We start from the raw sequence: 18235 nt of genomic DNA on the forward strand, positions 1-18235 counted from the left end.
ATGTACAAAAATTAGTTTTTCCAAAAATTTCAAAATAACGTTTACTTTATTTTGTGGCAAGTTTCAAATGTTTTTTCAATTAACTGCTCCGCATAGCAAGTTCTTCCCAAACCCAAATTTTCACCAGCATTGAGTTTCTAAGCGGAAATGGTAGCTAGTTTCGCTAGAGTTCGCCAAATATTTCTTCTAAAAGACTAGCTGAAATAAAATTTATTTGAAAAACTGGAGAACCAGAGCTGTGTGCCACTTATTTTATCCTCAATTCGTTCATTCAAACGATTACTAATAACTGGTAATGTTAGTAAGACTGTACAGTTATTTTGCATTGCTCTTAGAAATTGAACAGTTTCTATTGTACATACGAGAATTTATGATCAATTCTCCCATTAAAAACGTTTTCTCGACAAACTGGCAACTTTCATTTCCAGATTCCGGGCTGATTTTCGACCCCGGTTTCAATTCGCTTTACCATCTTGAGAAGTCCCACAGAGTCCATTCAATTTTTTGGATAACACCAGATTTCGACATTCAATGCTATTCTAAGACATTTGGTGTCAACATTTATTTCATTTGAAAAGCAGGACTGCTAAAAGTAGTCAGCTGGTCAGCGGGTCAAAATAAGTAAGTTAAGTGACTTTTTGGTCAAAAAATTGACTGCAAAAAAATGTGACTTTTAAGGGACCAACTTGCAGTCCTGCACTTCCAACTTCTCCATCATTTGTAATTGCATCAAACACAATACTTTGAAAAAATCTTGGTAACAAAATCCCGATCAAATAAAAAAAATCCCGACTTTTTCCCTATGTAATTCAATTCCCGACTTTCTCCCGCATTTCCCGTTTTCCCGATTGAGTGGCCACCCTGAATAGTGTTTACCTAACGAATTGCAACCGTTATTGAGTTATTTTGAATTTGAGTGTGGAGAATTTCAATTCGCGTTGACGGTGTTGCTGATATTTGTTTGGTTTTTGCATGCGAAAAAGAAGGAAGGAAATATTTTTGCTTTTGTCATCACGCACATTTTGACAATTGCATATGAGAGTTCACGTAGGTGCGAACAGCCTTCGAAATCTCTTTCAACGCGAATAACCCGAATTGTCTATGAGAAAACGTCTTGTTCAGTTTATTGAAGTAATAGATTAATGTCGTCGATTGGACGGACAGTCCACAAAAAACTGAGGTGAAATACTTCTTTGATTTTTTATTGTTTGTTTCAAGTACCTATGTATTTTCCGATGACGTGCAGCTTCAAAAAAATCACTCTTCTCCGTATTTGTATATACAATATGAATGTTTATTATTCCTTTAGTCGAAAACAGCATTACTTTTGTCTTATCCGACATCCTTACGACATGCCCAGCCGACCGCAACCGGTCAATCTGAGCGGTGTCGACGATAGATGCCTCCCAAGCAGTTTCTGCAGTTCGGGGTTTATTTGCCTTCTCCACGGTTCATTCTCTAGCTGCATTCCACCGAAGATGATACGCAACACCTTTCGCTCGAAGATCGCAAGGGTGCGCTGTTCTTCCACAAGCATATAGTCCATGTCTCAAGGCACCTTCGAATTTCGTTTAGCGGCAGGGCTCAAAAGTTTCGAAAAATAGTCTCATACAAAATTTTAGCTCAATCGACTTTCTGGGACTTAGAAATTTTCGAGCTGGGAAACTCCTTAATTTCACTTGTCCTATTCGCATTTTCACTTCACTTCATGGAGCTAATTTTTGTCTCCTCACTTTACGTGGAATCGAGAATAGGTTTCAAGAAGTGAAGTGAGCGTCAGAGTGAAATATGTTTCAAGTGAAGTGACTCCCGTAATAAGTACCACTAATAGTAATAATATCCACCATCTCCTCAAAGGTCCGAGCCATAATGTTGATATCGTCGGCGAAGCCACATAGTTGGACAGAATTTTGGAATATCATGCCACTTGTGTTAATCCCCGCTCTTCTTATGACACCTTCCTGGGCATTTATTACCAGTAGGCACGAGAGACCATCTGTTATCTTTCCTTAAACCTCTTCGAGTTTCGGTGGGGCTCGAGAATGCCCCCGATACTCGAACTACACACATCGTTCGATCCATTGTCGCTTTGGCCAACCGCGTTATTTTGTCCAGATGTGCTAGTCGTGCTTAACTTGTCATTACTTGTCACGAACGATTTGTCCTATGCCGATTTGAAATCGATGAATAGATGTTGTGTGGGCGCTGCAATTCTGCATAACCTGCCTAACCGCGAATATCTGATACGCGGTGGCGTGAGCACCCATGAATCCCGCCTGGTAGTGCCCAACGAAATGCTTCGCGAATAGTGATAGTCGACGGCAGAGTATTTGGGAACTCTCCCAAATAAAATCTGGTAGGCGGCGTTGAGATGAGTGATTGCCCCATAATGGCAGCAGCTTGTCGCTCTTTTTGTAGTTGGGACACCGAAGTTGTGACAAAATACCTTCCATCCACTTCTTCGGTACTCGTTCTTCCTCCCAAATCTTGACAATGACCCAGTGCACGGCTTTACCCAGTGTTTCTCCACCGTATTTCAACAGCTCGCTGGAAAGCTGGGCTTTATTGATTTTCAACCGGGATATCGGGAGCTGGAATCCTGTTTCTTCTGCTCATGCACTAGGATCAGTTGCCATACCATCCTCGGACTCTACTGCATCGCCGTTCAGATGCTCATCGAAGTGCTGCTGCTACCTTTCGATCACCTCGCCCTCTTCCGTAAGGAGGTTACCGTCCAAGCTCCACACATAGCGGCTTGCGGTACGTAGCCTTTACGAGAGCTGTTTAGCTTCTCGTAGAACTCCCGAATGTCAAAGGTACAGCTCTTCCATCGCTACGCGATCTCGGTCCTCTTGCTCGCGCTACTTCTTTCGGAGGACTGAGTTTTAGCTGTTCCGCTCTGTCTGTTGATCGGGTTATCTCCAGGTGGTTTTGTGGATATGTTTGCGGGGAAAGAAGGTACTTCGAACTACCGGGTTGACTACGAAATGCTGAAACTCAAAAAGCTGAAACACGAAAAGCTGAAAAATCATGAGGCTGAAAAATTACGAAGTTCATTTCTGTCGTCGTCTACGGCCGGCTCGATTTTCTGAGATGTATGCTGTTCTTACTCGGTATCGCTTGTTCGGACTAAACTAAGGGATCACCCCTACGAAAACGTACACACTTAGATAATATCACCGAGTACGGTAAAATGAATTACCGAGATTTCAACAGCTGAGATCTCGGTGAAAATCTCGGTAATACATCAAAATACCGAGATTCTGTAAAATCAACAATTGACAACTTGTCAAACTTGAACGAAATTCTTGGTAATATTTTACCGGGACTCGGAAATTTCAACTGTCGAATTATTACGAAAATTTCGGTAAAATTTACTGAAGTACGCATTATGCGATTTCTCAGATAAATCCTGGAAATGATGAAAACGATTAATTAGCCGTATAATTTTAATAATTATTTTGTCAAATGATTCAACTTATTACAGCATTGCATTGGTAGAAACAGGAGAGCTGTGTTGCTTCCTGGAAATAAAACAACATCCATCACTGCAACTTCCATTCTGCGGAGCGAATCGTTAATCTACAAAATTGAGTAAGGAAAGAATTAATTGTTTTCTTTTAGTATTATATTTACGTTTTGCTTTCGTCTTGATTAGACGCAAATTGTTTATCTCCGTGTGATTCGCAAAATAACAATACACGAGTGTTTTTTTTCGATCATTTCTTGTGCTGTGCGATAACAATAGTCTGCAATATATCGGCAGAAACATGTTCTGCACACTGGTAGGGGCAGGCTACCCCGCCAGTGATCTGATACGTAGCTGATATATCAGCAAGAACAATTCTCCCGCACCGCTGTTACCCCGCTAGCAGCACGGACCACCATACGATCGAGCGAGTGGAAGTCAACTACAAGTGGCATCTACAAGGTCGCGTGTAAGATACGGCCACTGTGTCACAACACGAAACTGGATCGTCATTGTTTGTTCTGCGGAGACACTCGATTGATCCTACTATCAGCCGTGAGGTCGTGACTTAGACGTTCGGTGAAGTATTCACTTTAGATTTTTTATCATTATTATTAATATATTACTATCAATATTATTATTATTAATATTATTATTATTGTTATTATTATTATAATTATTATTATTATTATTATTATTAATATTATTACTATTGTTATTAGCATTAGTATTACTGTCTTTTTTTTATTTTGATCCATTGTAGTTTGAAAAATTGTTTTTAAAATTTAATATCAACTACTTGTTCCCCCCTCCCCCCTACATTCGAATATTTTTCGTTTGTGTGCGGTAGAGCGTAACGCTCCCGCAAAATGGACGACATGCAGGTGCAACTTTTCCTGGATGTGGAAACAAATGGGGAAGAAATTGAAATTTCCCCCAGCAGTTCTCCCTTACCTTCCCCTGTACCACCCCCGCTACCTAGCCCCGTACCAAGGGTACCGGAAATACGGGTAAAAGCTTACCCAGATGCCGTTAGCGGTCCCTACGTTGTTTACTTCCGGCCCAAAAAAAAACCTTTGAATATAATTCAAATAGGCAAAGACCTGGCAAAACAGTTTTCGGCCGTAACCGAGATTACGAAGGTGAGGCCGAACAAACTGCGAGTTGTCGCGCGTAGCTTGAAGCAAGCAAACGAAATTGCTAGCTACGAGCTCTTTACAAGGGAGTACCGCGTGTACATCCCTGCCAAGGACGTGGAGATTGACGGTGTGGTTACCGAAGGAAGCCTCACGGTCGATGACATTTTGCGTCACGGGGTTGGCTGCTTCAAGAACCCCCTGATTCAATATGTAAAGATACTGGATGTCAAGCAATTGCATTCAGTATCCATCGAAGAAGAGAAGAAGAAGATTCCTCCCTTCGGACTCCTTCCGTGTAACATTCGCCGGATCCGCACTGCCGAACTACATCTCTTTGGACAGGGTTCGTCTGCCTGTACGCCTGTTCGTACCGCGGGTCATGCATTGCCAAAACTGCAAGCAGTTAGGTCATACAGCCACCTACTGCTGCAACAAGGCACGCTGCAGCAAGTGCGGAGGCAATCATGCTGAGACCGCTTGCAGTGAGGATACTGAAAAGTGTCTTTACTGCGAGGGAACTCGGCATGACCTTTCGGCGTGTCCCGCGTACAAACAGCGTGAGCAAAAAATTAAGCGTTCCCTTAAGGAACGATCAAAGCGCTCTTTTGCAGAAATGCTTAAGAGGGCTGAGCCACCCTCGACAGGAAACATCTTTTCCTTTTTGCCAACCGATGAGGGTACATCTGACGATCCCGTCGAAGGGTGTTCTTATGCCTTGCCAGAGGGATCTAGGAAGAGGAGAATGCTCAACTCTCCTAATCTGCCTCGCAAAGGTCGTAAGATAACCCCTAGCGGAATGACCAATAAGACAACACAAAAAGGTAGCGGTGAAGAAAAACCAAAGCAAGTACCACCCGGTTTTAATTTCAAATCAAACCAGGAGTACCCACCGCTTCCTGGGGCACCAAAAACCCTTCGTGCACCCATTTCTCGGTCAGAAGACATAAAAGAAACAGGGTTCATTAAATTCTCTGATATTGTGGACTGGATATTTAAAACTTTCAACATGCCAGATCCCCTTCAAAACATTCTTTTTGCCCTTCTCCCTACAGTGAAAACCTTTTTGAAGCAACTCACAGCAACTTGGCCCCTTATTCCAGCTATCGTATCTTTCGATGACTAATACGTCGAAAGAGGTTAGGAATTTTGTCACTGTGTTACAGTGGAACTGCAGAAGTATCATCCCCAAATTCGATTTATTTTCACATTTGATAAACACATACAACTGTGATGCGTTCGCGCTCTGTGAAACTTTTCTCAATTCAAATGACCAACTTAATTTCCACGATTTCAACATCATTCGTCGAGATCGAGACTCACACGGTGGAGGGGTACTTTTAGGGATCAAAAAGTGCTATTCTTTTTTCAGAATCGACCTCCCCTCGATCTCGAATATTGAAGTTGTTGCCATTCAAACGAATATGAATGGAAAAGACCTTTGCCTTGTTTCGTTATATATTCCCCCATCTGCGCGGATTGAACAGAATCAACTTCTTGATATAGCAGAATTGCTTCCCGCACCTTTTTTGATTTTGGGAGATTTTAACTCTCACTGTTCGCTATGGGGGTCGCTGTACGACGACAACCGATCTTCTTTAATCTGTAACTTGATCGACGACTTCAATATGACAGTTTTGAATACTGGGAAAGCGACACGTGTACCTAATCCTCCAGCACGTGAAAGCGTGCTTGACCTATCCCTCTGCTCGACATTACTAGCGTTAGATTGCCAGTGGAAAGTAATCAACGATCCCCACGGTAGTGATCAATGGCTCTCCTGTCGTGCAACAATAAGGCTCCAGGGTTAGATAGAATAAAATTCAACCTGTTGAAAATCTACCCGACTGTGCAAAAAGACGCTTGTTGAATTTGTTCAACAAGTTTCTTGAGCTAAATATTGTTCCGCACGACTGGAGGGAGGTAAAAGTCATTGCTATTCGGAAACCCGGGAAACCTGCCTCTGATCACAATTCATATAGGCCGATTGCGATGCTCTCTTGCCTCCGGAAATTAATGGAGAAAATGATCCTCTTACGGTTAGACAAATGGGTCGAAACGAACGGTTTACTTTCAGATACTCAATTTGGCTTTCGCCGGGGCAAAGGGACGAACGATTGCCTAGCGTTGCTTTCTACTGAAATTTAACTCGCATTTGCTCGAAAAGAGCAAATAGCTTCTGCGTTCTTGGATATTAAGGGGGCTTTTGATTCTGTCTCTGTAGAAGTTTTAAGCGCGAATCTTCATTCGCAGGGACTTTTCACCAAATTTGAATAACTTTTTGCTCAATTTGTTGTCAGAAAAGCATATGTATTTCTCACATGGCGATTCGACAACTTCCCGAATTAGTTACATGGGCCTTCCCCAGGGCTCATGTTTAAGCCCTCTCTTATATAATTTTTACGTCAATGACATCGATAAATGTCTTGCAAATTCATGCACGCTACGGCAACTTGCAGACGATAGCGTTGTAACCTTCATGGAAGCGAGGCTAACGATCTGCAAGGACCACTGCAAGATACCTTAGACAATTTGTCTGAATGGGCTCTTAAGCTGGGTATCGAATTCTCTCCGGAGAAAACTGAGCTGGTCGTTTTTTCTAGGAAGCATACCCCAGCTCAGCTGCAGCTCCTACTAACGGGTAAAACAATCACTCAGGTTTTAGTCGCTAAATATCTCGGGGTCTGGTTCGACTCTAAATGCACCTGGGCTTGCCATATTAGGTATCTGACACGAAAATGCCAACAGAGGATTAATTTTCTTCGTACGATTACCGGAACCTGGTGGGGAGCCCATCCAGGAGACCTTCTAGGGCTTTACCAAACAACGGTATTGTCTGTAATTGAGTACATGTGTTTCTGCTTCCGCTCCGCAGCAAACACACATTTGATCAAACTGGAACGAATACAATATCGTTGTTTGCGTATTGCCTTAGGTTGCATGCAGTCGACCCATACGATGAGTCTTGAAGTGCTAGCGGGTATTCTTCCGTTGAAACATCGTTTTTGGACTCTCTCTCACCGGTTGCTAATTCGATGCACAGTTATGAACCCATTAGTAATTGAAAATTTCGAGAGGTTGGTCGACCTTCAATCTCAATCCAGATTTATGACTTTATATTTTGACTATATGGCTCAAGATATTAATCCTTCTCCATACGATTCCTCCTATGTCGCACTTTTAGATACTTCTAATAATGCTATATTCTTCGACACCACCATGAAACAAGTAATTTCTGGTATCCCGGATCAATTGCGACCCCAAGAGATCCCTAAAAAATTTTCCAATAAGTTTAAACATGTTAGTTATGATAAAAGGTTTTACACTGACGGATCTAATCTAGATGAGTCCACTGGCTTCGGTGTTTTCCACGAAAATTTTACCGCCTCCTACAAACTCGATGCTCCTGCTTCCGTGTACGTCGCAGAACTTGCTGCCATTCAGTACTCTCTTGGGATCATCGAAACCCTGCCCATAGACCACTACTTCATCTTCACAGACAGTCTCAGTGCTATTGAGGCTCTGCGATCGATGAAGACTGTGAAGCACACCCCGTATTTCCTGGGGAAAATACGGCGGTTTTTAAGTGCTTTAACAGATAAAAATTACCGGGTTACCTTAGCGTGGGTCCCTTCTCATTGTTCCATTCCGGGCAATGAAAAGGCTGACGCTTTAGCTAAGGTGGGTGCTATTGATGGCGATATTTATGTAAGACCAATTGCTTATGATGAATTTTATAGCATTTTGCGTCAGAGAACACTCAACAGTTGGCAATCATCATGAAACTCCGATGAACTGGGACGGTGGTTACATTCCATTTTTCCTAAGGTATCGACGAAAGCATGGTTCAAGGGGTTGGATGTAGGTCGGGACTTCATTCGCGTGATGTCCAGACTTATGTCCAATCACTATACGTTAAACACGCATCTCTTTCGTATAGGGCTTGTAGACAGTAATCACTGCGTTTGTGGCGATGGCTACCATGACATCGAGCATGTTGTTTGGTCGTGTACCGAATACTGTGGTGTTAGGTCTGAACTTATAGATTCCCTTCGGGCCCGAGGAAAACAACCGAACGTACCCGTTAGAGACATTCTGGGAAGCGGTGATCTCCAGTACATGATACAGCTATACGGGTTTATAAAAAATGCTGGCATTAAAATTTGATTTCTTTTATCTTTTTGCTAGAATACAATTTCTGTCACAAACTGAAAGAGAATGAAAGAATGAAAGAGGCTGGAGACACTAAAGCGAAGACTCGGCATCTCTATGTTTACGCAGACACCTCAGACCAAAACTGCTCAAACAGAACATCACTGGTTAGCCACGTACAAATGAATACATTCTGTTATATAAAATAGTTGAAAACAAAATTGTAACACCCCTCCTCTCACCTTAAATCCCCATTAGCTCGTAGTCGGCCGCGATAATAAAAAAAAGGCCTCCCTCTTTTCCCTGCTAATTTAGAATTTAAAAAAAATGTACTTGGCTCAGTTAAACACAAATTGTATCGTGCCGTGTCAAATAAACTATTTAAAAACTAGTATTATATTTGCAATAAACACAAACAAGATCTGAGAAATAATATTGTATACTTACTAAACATTTCAGGTTAATCTGAATTCTACAGATTTCTCCGGAATGATGATTAACCGCGAAACCTCTTCCTTTTACCTCTAAACCGAAACACGAACAAAACTGATAGTGAAGCTTTCGTTATTTTGACAGTTCTATTTTTCGGAATCTCGGTAAGAGCTTTTTTGGTTCAACGAGATCTCGGTTAAATGATGTCAAGCTTCCGAGATTCGGTATTTTAGTTTACTGAACTCGGAAATTTGTTGTTTTACGGATTTTTTCGGCAAACAAATTTACGGTATTCCGGTAAACACATTCGGTTTCCGATTTCTCAGTAATTTTGTTACGAAATAACGGGAAACGAAAATGTTTTCAAGTAGTTCGGTATTTTAATTTACCGAGAAAACATTATGCAGTTAAGTGTGTACATTTAGCGTTTGACTATCTTAAGAGAGCCATAGTTACTCTCGCCGTTCACCCACGCTTGCTTGACCTTCTTCACATTGACATTCAGAGCACTGGGCAGAAATCACATTGTGTCAACACTTGCGAAGGCTACCACAATGTTTTGTTCAAATTAGACAGTCGGATTCCCTCAGTCGTACCAGTTCTGAATTCTTGTTTATCGATGACTGCAGCCTAAGCCGGGAACCGTATGGACCCGGGGGCAGCGGTCGAGCGAGCGCACGCGCGTTCGACGCACGGACAAACGAGCGGCCTACACCACAACATGGCCTGACGCCCCGGAGTGCATTGAGACAGAAGCGCCGGCAGGCCTACGACGCGTCACCCGCTTAGAGCGGGAGCACGCGAGTTAACGATCGAGCAACATCAGTTTTGGCAATTTAGCAGATTCTTCATCGAACACACGAGCTGCTGACATCCACCATAGCAACAGTCGCCGCTAACGTCACCGTCGCAAGGTGGACATCGCCATGCAGGGCTTGCGGTGAATGAGCACCGTCATCAATACTTATTGCCTGCCGATCGGACCTCAGTTAGGGTTTGATGTAAGAAATAAATTTAGTTAGTTTTAGACCGTTGAAAACACTTCAACGGTCTAAAACTAACTAAATTTATTTTTTAAAAAGACTATCGAAAGCTCCGAAACTTAACTAACGCAGAATCACGACCCGGTAGCCCCGTATCCCGAGTCCTTCCAGCCTTCAGAGCCAATCCTTATCTCGATGTTACGGATCTAATTTGCCGACTTTCCTTACCTACATCAATATATCGACTAGAAGCTCTAAACCTTGGAGACCTGCTGCGGATTCGATACTAGCTGTCGAGAGTTTGCGTGCCCCAGTCTTCGATTTTCAAGGTCCAAGAATGAAATATCGCCACAGCATTTTAATACCATGCTCTACCAGCCTGTCCAACCATATTTCTCTATGAAAGACTTTCATGGCTAATAATATAACTGTTAAACAGAAAAAAAAAATTCTTCCGATTTCTTTTTTTGGATTTTCGAAGGAAAGGATTCATGTTACCATGATTACAAAGGCGCTACCGTTTCCGGTGTGCAAGCCAATGCAAACATGCCCCGGAATTGTAACCGGATTCCCTTTCGCTCGTTTAATACATACCAGTGGATATTGCATCACCCCAGGAAAACGAGCCTATACAGAGGTGATTTCTGCATCGAGGCTGCCCTTCCGCAGTGGCCGGCGCTTCCGACTGCGGGTCGCCGGCGAACACTGGCGGCCTTCGGCTGTCTCGCCCTGAATCATCTAGGAAACGTGTACAAGAGTTAGGCGCATAAAGAATACTCAAACAATAGATTTTGTCTCCTTTTAGGATTTGCAATTTATAGAGCTTTCTACACCAGATATCACCACTACAGCCTTGGTCGTGTGACCGTATAAAATCGATTTGTTTTCAACCAAAAAATCAGCTTATAGTCGGTTTCCAGAAATGATTGACTTGTGTATCTTAGCTCATTAGTGTTATCTGTATTGTTTCAGTGAAAAAACAGATGAAATAAAAATCACAAGAAGGTTGTATGCAAAGCCACGACCGCAAGGTTGAAGTAGAATACTTTTACAAGAAAGATAACCCGGCTGCTTGCGTGTCAGTCATTTTTTCTAGTAAATAAACGTTGACCGTTAATTGGCAGTATAGTAATTTCTTTTTGTCTGATATTTTGAAAGAAGTTCATTGAATATTTTTAAATATTGTGCAAATGAGACGTTGAAGTGCTGCCGAATTGTAATATGCACATTTAATACGACACCATTAAACGGGAATGGAACAAAGGCTACGGTTATGCAGAACGCGAATGCCGGCGCGATGCGATTCGCCTTACCGTGGTGAAATGTACAGCTCTTTTTAAGGCGAAGTAGAGCTATACATTTCAACAGATTTCGTCTTGCCGAATCGCATCGCGCCGTTATTTGCGTTCTGCATGACCGTAGCCAAACACTAAGCGACGCAAACACGTAATAATAATCAGAGTATGCATGTAGAGGAAGATAATTAACTTTGGATTATGGCGCAAAACGAGAAAATATTAACTCTTCAAATAATCATTTGTGTTCTTCAAATTTCAGTTGTTCAATTTAATATCCGATGAAATGTTTGTTCATTATCTGATGAAGCTCTTATATAGGCCAAATGATGCATTCCCAATTTACTAGGTCCAGACCTCTGCCGACCGTGCTTGGGAAAGCGCGGTATAACGACCAATCAGAGGTCGAATTTTGTGTTTTGACAAGGCTTAAGAGTTTTCAATAGTACAATAGTTCGAATGATAAAATTGCAATTTCATGCATTTGGTAGGAATCTTAGAAGATTTTCTAATCGATTGCTGCAAAAACGAAGGAAATCCATCGGAAACTAACCGATTTATTAGCATTTGAAATTTTTCTCACTTTTTTCAGTTTTAGATTTTCATTTCACATCCCTATGTAGCCGAACTTCCTGAGAGAAGTATTCTAATTCAAAATTAAATCTTCATTAATTAATTTGTTGTCCTTATAAGGACAATTGTTCAATTTATCATAGGATGTAGTGTTTATCTTACATCTCTGTGTTACCTTGATAGTGAGGACTAAGGCGCACGGTCAACACAATGTGAAAGGTGTTTTCACTTTGAAAACTAGACACGGCTTTACTGGAGGAAGTGTTGGCAAATGCATCTACCGCTAATACCACCGCTATCATACGAAAGCGCGTCGTTTCATGTGGGGAATATAAACAACGAAAAATGACGCGCGTCTAAGCATAACCCGAACTGTTTCGCCGTGCTGCTCCCATTTACCTTTACATCGGCCTCAGAGAAGTACCGGCTGCATCTGCATCTACCGTTGAGGCTGTCACTATACTGCTATTGGTACCAAAAGCTATTAACTCTTCGAATAAGTGTTTCATTTGTTCTCAAAAGAACAATTTTTTAATTTAAAATCGGATTTACGCAATCGCATCTCTGTAATATTACCGACAATAATATTCTTCTGAACAAAATGATACAACTTTCCCATTAGGCCTCTGCCATAATAGACGCGAAAAGCGACGCGAACCGATTCGCTCGGCTGTAGGTTAATGTACAGCCATCAGTAGAGCTGTACATTAACCTACGGCCGAGCGAATCGGTTCGCACCGCTTTTCGCGTCTACTATGGCAGAGGCCTTAGAGAAAGTTGCTGGCTGATGTATTCACTTCATGCAAGCCTGCTGCTGATGCTTCCCGCTATCACATTGAAACAGCATTTTAGTGAAGGGAGTGTCGTTGCATCAGCTGACCCTGCTACTATCGATGCTGATATACCCGCTGTAACAGCTACGCTATGCATAGCCATGGCACAGTTGTGGCCGCTATACGCTGGCCCAACTGCTGAGCAACTGCAACGCTATCCGTAGCCACGCCACAGTTGTGGCCGCTAAACGCTGCCATTGGTTTCCGCTGTACCTGATTTTGCTGGCCCAGCTGCTATCGATGCGATGCTGAGATCCGCAGAAACTGCTACGCTTATCCACAGCCATGCCACAGTTGTGGCCGCTATCCGCTATCGATGGTACCCATTGCTCTGCTCCCGCTGCTGCTAAGGGAAGACTGCTGTTGTCGCTGTTCAGAACTATTATGAGCGGCTTCGACTAAAACAGGCTCTTATATAGGGAAGAAAATAGGAATGAATTATTTTACGTACGTGGTGGAATGATATAGCTCATGGCTCAGAGCGATCATTTGATAAGCTCCACCTCTTTTTTCAGTTTCTAAAGTTTTTCCTCAGTTTCGTAGCACGGATGCACAAAAATGATTTCTTGTCGAGCCGGACCGATAGCACTCTCATTGAAGCAACAAAATAACATGTTTTGTGTCGTGTTGTGCAGCTTGGTTGAAAAAAATGTTCCCGTCCCCGTGTCGCATGTAAGCAGATTATTGCGTTCAGTAGACATAGATAGTGTATCCAGCGAATAAACACCGATGGTGCTCTCACACACGCAACGGTTTTAACCCGTATCTTATTGCGGTTTGTAACATCAAGCGATTTCGTTTGCTCGCTGTTGCGTGTTGCATCATGTTGCAACTTGGCAGCTGGGAGACGACGAAATTCTGTTTATGCTGATTGATTGAATCGACTTCATATTAGCTCTGCATAGTCGAACTAACTGCTTTTGTGAATGCGTACTAACAGGGCAGTTAATTATTCAATGTCGTTATGCTGATCGCAGCGTTTGCGCTGCCCCTACAGGGGGGAGTTTACTAAATAAAGTAAAAGTAAAAATTAGACAACTACAACAGAATTTGATTGCATCCCGCACAGAATGTCTGCTTGTGTTGATGCCAGAAAATTATTAACCTTCAATTATTTTTTATTTGCCTTCAAAAAAGCATTTTGCTGTTCAAAATCGGTTGCTAATTACAACCTTTGCCCTAACATTGGGGGAATTAAGATACACGGACAACATGCACTGTGGAAGCTATTTCACATTCAGTAAATTAGACGGGTGCGACAAATTTAAATTGCTAGGATGCAACACAGAATGCTTGCTTGCGTTGACAAAAATTATTAACTTTCAATGACTTGTTTATTTGCCTTCAAAAAGGCATTTTGATTTCCAAAATTGGATTTCCTGATGGCAATCTTCATGCTGCCCCAACACGGGGGGAATAATGGCTGTCTGGCGACACACGCTGAGAAAAACCGCACTGCTCCTGAGACGTGGTGACCAACCACAGGGCTAGTGCTGCTGCTGAGGAAGGACGACTGCTGTTTTCGCTGTCTGATGCTACGCTATGCATAGCCATGCCACAGTTGTGGCCGCTATACGCTGGCCTAACTGCTGAGCAACTGCAACACTATCCGTAGCCATGCCACAGTTGTGGCCGCCATTGGTATCCACTGTACCTGCATCTGCTGGCCCTGCTGCTATCGATGGTGAGATCCGCTGGAACTGCTACGCTTATCCACAGCCATGCCACAGTTGTGGCCGCTTTCCGCTATCGATGGTACCCACTGCTCGCTCCCGCTGCTGCTAAGGGAGGACTGCTGTCGTCGCTGTTCAGAACTATTATGAGCGGCTTCGACTAAACCAGGCTCTTATATAGGCCAAATAGCATGTTTTCAATTGCAAGGTATATGATTCTGTCGACCGTGCTTGGGAAGCAAGCATATAACGACCAATCAGGGGTCGAATTTTTCGTTTTGACAAGGCTTGACTATTTTCAATAGTACAATAGTGTGAATAATAAAATTACAATTATCTTATTTTGGGAAAAATCTTAGAAGATTTTCCAATCTATTGCTGCAAGAACGAAGGAAATCCATTGAATACTAACCGATTTATTAGCATTTGAAATTGGACATATTTTTCACTTTTTTCGGTTTTAGATTTTCATTTCACATCCCTATGTAGCCGAACTTCCTGAGAGAAGTATTCTACTTCAAAACTAAAAATTGGTTTATAACTTGAATAAAAGTTCGTAGCAGGAAGAAATTTGTTGTTACCCATCAGGGTGTTGTTTATTTGCAACCAACAAAACACATGTATTAGTGAAATCGTCCGCTAATACTACCGCAGATAGAAAGGTCTATGTGTCCGAAATATTTAACGAATATGATTCAAGTTACAAAAGTTTCAGCCTTTCGTTCATTCACCCTTTTGTGGTTTTAGTCTTTTGTGCATTCAGTTTTTCGTATATAATAGGTATATACTTTTCAACCTTTCGAGTTTCAGCCTTTCGGGTTTCAGCCTTTCGTTACTAACCCGGACCACCATACCACGGGAGGCTGCAAAGTTTACGCACCGATGGCCGTTATCATTAGACACGGCGTGTTATCTGGCCCGATTACCGATCTGTACATTGCTTCCCGTTCTACCTGAGCATTCATGTCCCCAATGACGACTTACACGTCCCGTCACGGGTAGCTAACGCAGACCTGCTTCAGCTGCGTGTAGAATGCTTCTTCTTTGTCGTTGGGTTTACCTTCCAGTAGGCAGTGCAAGTTGATGATGCTGTAGTTGTAGAACTGGCCATGTATCCTCATCTTGCACATCAAATAAACCCAAAAAGAGAGGTATGAGTAGGTAACCACTGGTCAACACAGTTGCATTCCAAAACACCCAAACAGCTATAATCTTTTGTTTCCGGTATGAGCTATTGGAATGCACTTTTTTTTCATTTTGTCGACCGGTGCTATCAATGAAAACGTATAATATGTACAAGTATAGTACAAGTAAAGTATCATACACGATATACGTGTTTTTTGAATCCAGAATAGATATATTTGTTGTATTTTATAGAAAATTACTAAATGCATTCAAAACCCAAACTTTTGAGCTGCTCATTAACCGATTTCGCCTACGAAAAAGTGAACGATTTCCAAAACTAGCTTATTCGCTGTTTGTTTTATAAACAATTCACTCGCTTTATCACTTCGCTGATACAACATTTATTTTGTGGAGAGATATTTCCTTTTTACGAGAACCAGAGAAGAGCGCGAGTCTCACACCTCTGATAGCCGGTTAATGTGATATATTGCATTCGCTTGAGTTAGTTTGCCTGTGCGCTTTGGAGCTGTTATACGCCGTACTTTAAACTCAACTATAAAAGGTACGAGTAACTGTTTAGTATTTTGAAGGTCATTATTTTCATTATTACAATTTCTCCTAGATGTTTAACATATTTCGAGATGTGGCTGATTTCCTACATGTGGCAGCCTTACTTATACTGCTGATGAAACTGTGGCGTACTAAATCATGCGCAGGAATTTCAGGGAAAACCCAAATCTTATATGCGATCGTGTTTACCATGCGCTACGCGGATTTGCTTTCGGAGAATCATTACCACAGCTACTATGTGACAACGATGAAGATCTTATTTATTGTAGCTAGCTACAGTATCGTATATATGATCTACAGTCCATACAAAAAAACCTACGACCGGGAAAATGATCTGATCTACAACGAGTTTTTGGTAGTACCATGCTTCGTGCTGGCACTATTCCTGGCGGCTCAACAAAACCCCATGGAAATAATGTGGACATGTTCAATCTTCCTGGAGGCGATCGCGATTATACCGCAACTTGAACTACTGTGCAAAGTTAATTTCATAGACAACTACACGGTCTGCTATTTACTTTCGCTTGGATTATATCGAGCAATGTACATCATCAACTGGGTCTATCACTTCAGTTATGGGGGATATTTGGATCCGATTGCATTTTTCTCTGGAGCTGTACAGACCATTTTATTTGCATTAGTCTTCGTGCGTCTGTTTTCCCTGAAACATCGCGAAAAGCGCACTATGGTCAGTGTTGTTATATAAGTGTATGTTTTGCACAAGCGTTGCTTAGTGAAGGAGTGACGCATTGCCAGGACGTATCACAATAATGTGTTTGCTCTTGATCAATTACTTAGTTTTGCACAAAACAAGTTTATGAATCTCTAGAATAATTTGCTGTATAATATATCTATTCTCGCTTAGATATTCAACGATATAAATTCATGTTAACATTGTTAAAACACGACTAATTTTATTTTGCTGAAATAAATTGAAAAAAAGTAATTTACTACTAAACTACTTCGGTAATTTAACCCTGAGAAGAACATCAATCTGTTTGAAAATTTGTCACGCCTGTATGCAGGGCCGGATTTGGGTATTAAGGCGCCCTGTTTGCTTGAAACATGTGGAAAAAAGATTATTGCAAATTGTGCAATGTCTCCACGCTTCGCTGAGGTGACGAGCAAATAAAGGTCTTTACTTGTGGTGGTTGCATGTCTGTGGCTTAGGGCTAGGGAGAGGAGGGGGCTCGAGGCGGAAGGCCCGGGGCATTTACCCCCTCGCACCCCTCCCCCTCAAAAGATCCGGGCCTGCCTGTATGGCTATTTTTTTGCAAGGATGTTTTCCCACTACCAGTGACGTAGCGTGACTGGGTGTCACCCGGGGCGGAAAAATGGGTGTCACCCCCACCAGGTTGCATCATCCTGTTAACAAAAATTGTGAGAATTAGCACGCTCGTTTTCAATTGCACTAAATCTACCCATTTTCGAAAAATTCATACTATTTTCGAGGGTTTCAGCTCGACCTCTACCTAATTAATCACCAATCTCACGAATGTCATCCTTCTGAAGGTGGCACGTATGAAAATTTTCCTCATGGGGGTCACCCCCTAGAGGGTGACACTCGGGGCTGACCGCCTCCTCCGCCACCCCACGCTACGCTAGTGCTCACTACATTGGAGTATTTTCTGGAAATGAGCATGTAACATTAAAAGAAGATGTTTGATACTTCGATACTGGTACGACGAAGAATTCACATGCATGGGCGTGTGGGAGACAAGAACACAGGAGTAATAAAAAAAAATAATAAATAAACTAAATGAATGAAAATAAATCAGGATATTACACGTAAGCATTTACTCCCCTAAAAAGAAATCCTCTTTCCGTTCTCTTTGCAAGTTGAAGTGGAATATTATATTCTAATAGGACTGTCATTCGTTTGAGGGGAATTCTTGTTGAGGGGAAAATATTCGTTCATGTGATGAAGCAAGCGGGGAATGCTATATAAGCGTGTGTTAGCCTTACTGGGGCTGATTCTTGTGACGAATTTCAAC

The 18235-nt window shown here is 42.1% G+C and overlaps 1 protein-coding gene across 1 annotated transcript; it reads left to right on the top strand.

The window, feature by feature from the left end:
• The first annotated feature begins 15830 nt into the window (after nucleotides 1-15830).
• Nucleotides 15831-17199, top strand: LOC129729384 (ER lumen protein-retaining receptor 1-like). Its single transcript, XM_055687915.1, has 2 exons — nucleotides 15831-16233; nucleotides 16294-17199. Exon 2 carries the CDS (start codon nucleotides 16294-16296, stop codon nucleotides 16945-16947), a length of 654 nt encoding a protein of 217 aa, XP_055543890.1. The 5' UTR covers nucleotides 15831-16233; the 3' UTR covers nucleotides 16948-17199.
• The last annotated feature ends 1036 nt before the right edge of the window (nucleotides 17200-18235 follow it).

Source organism: Wyeomyia smithii, chromosome 3 (assembly GCF_029784165.1).
Source record: "Wyeomyia smithii strain HCP4-BCI-WySm-NY-G18 chromosome 3, ASM2978416v1, whole genome shotgun sequence".
NCBI lineage: Eukaryota > Metazoa > Arthropoda > Insecta > Diptera > Culicidae > Wyeomyia > Wyeomyia smithii.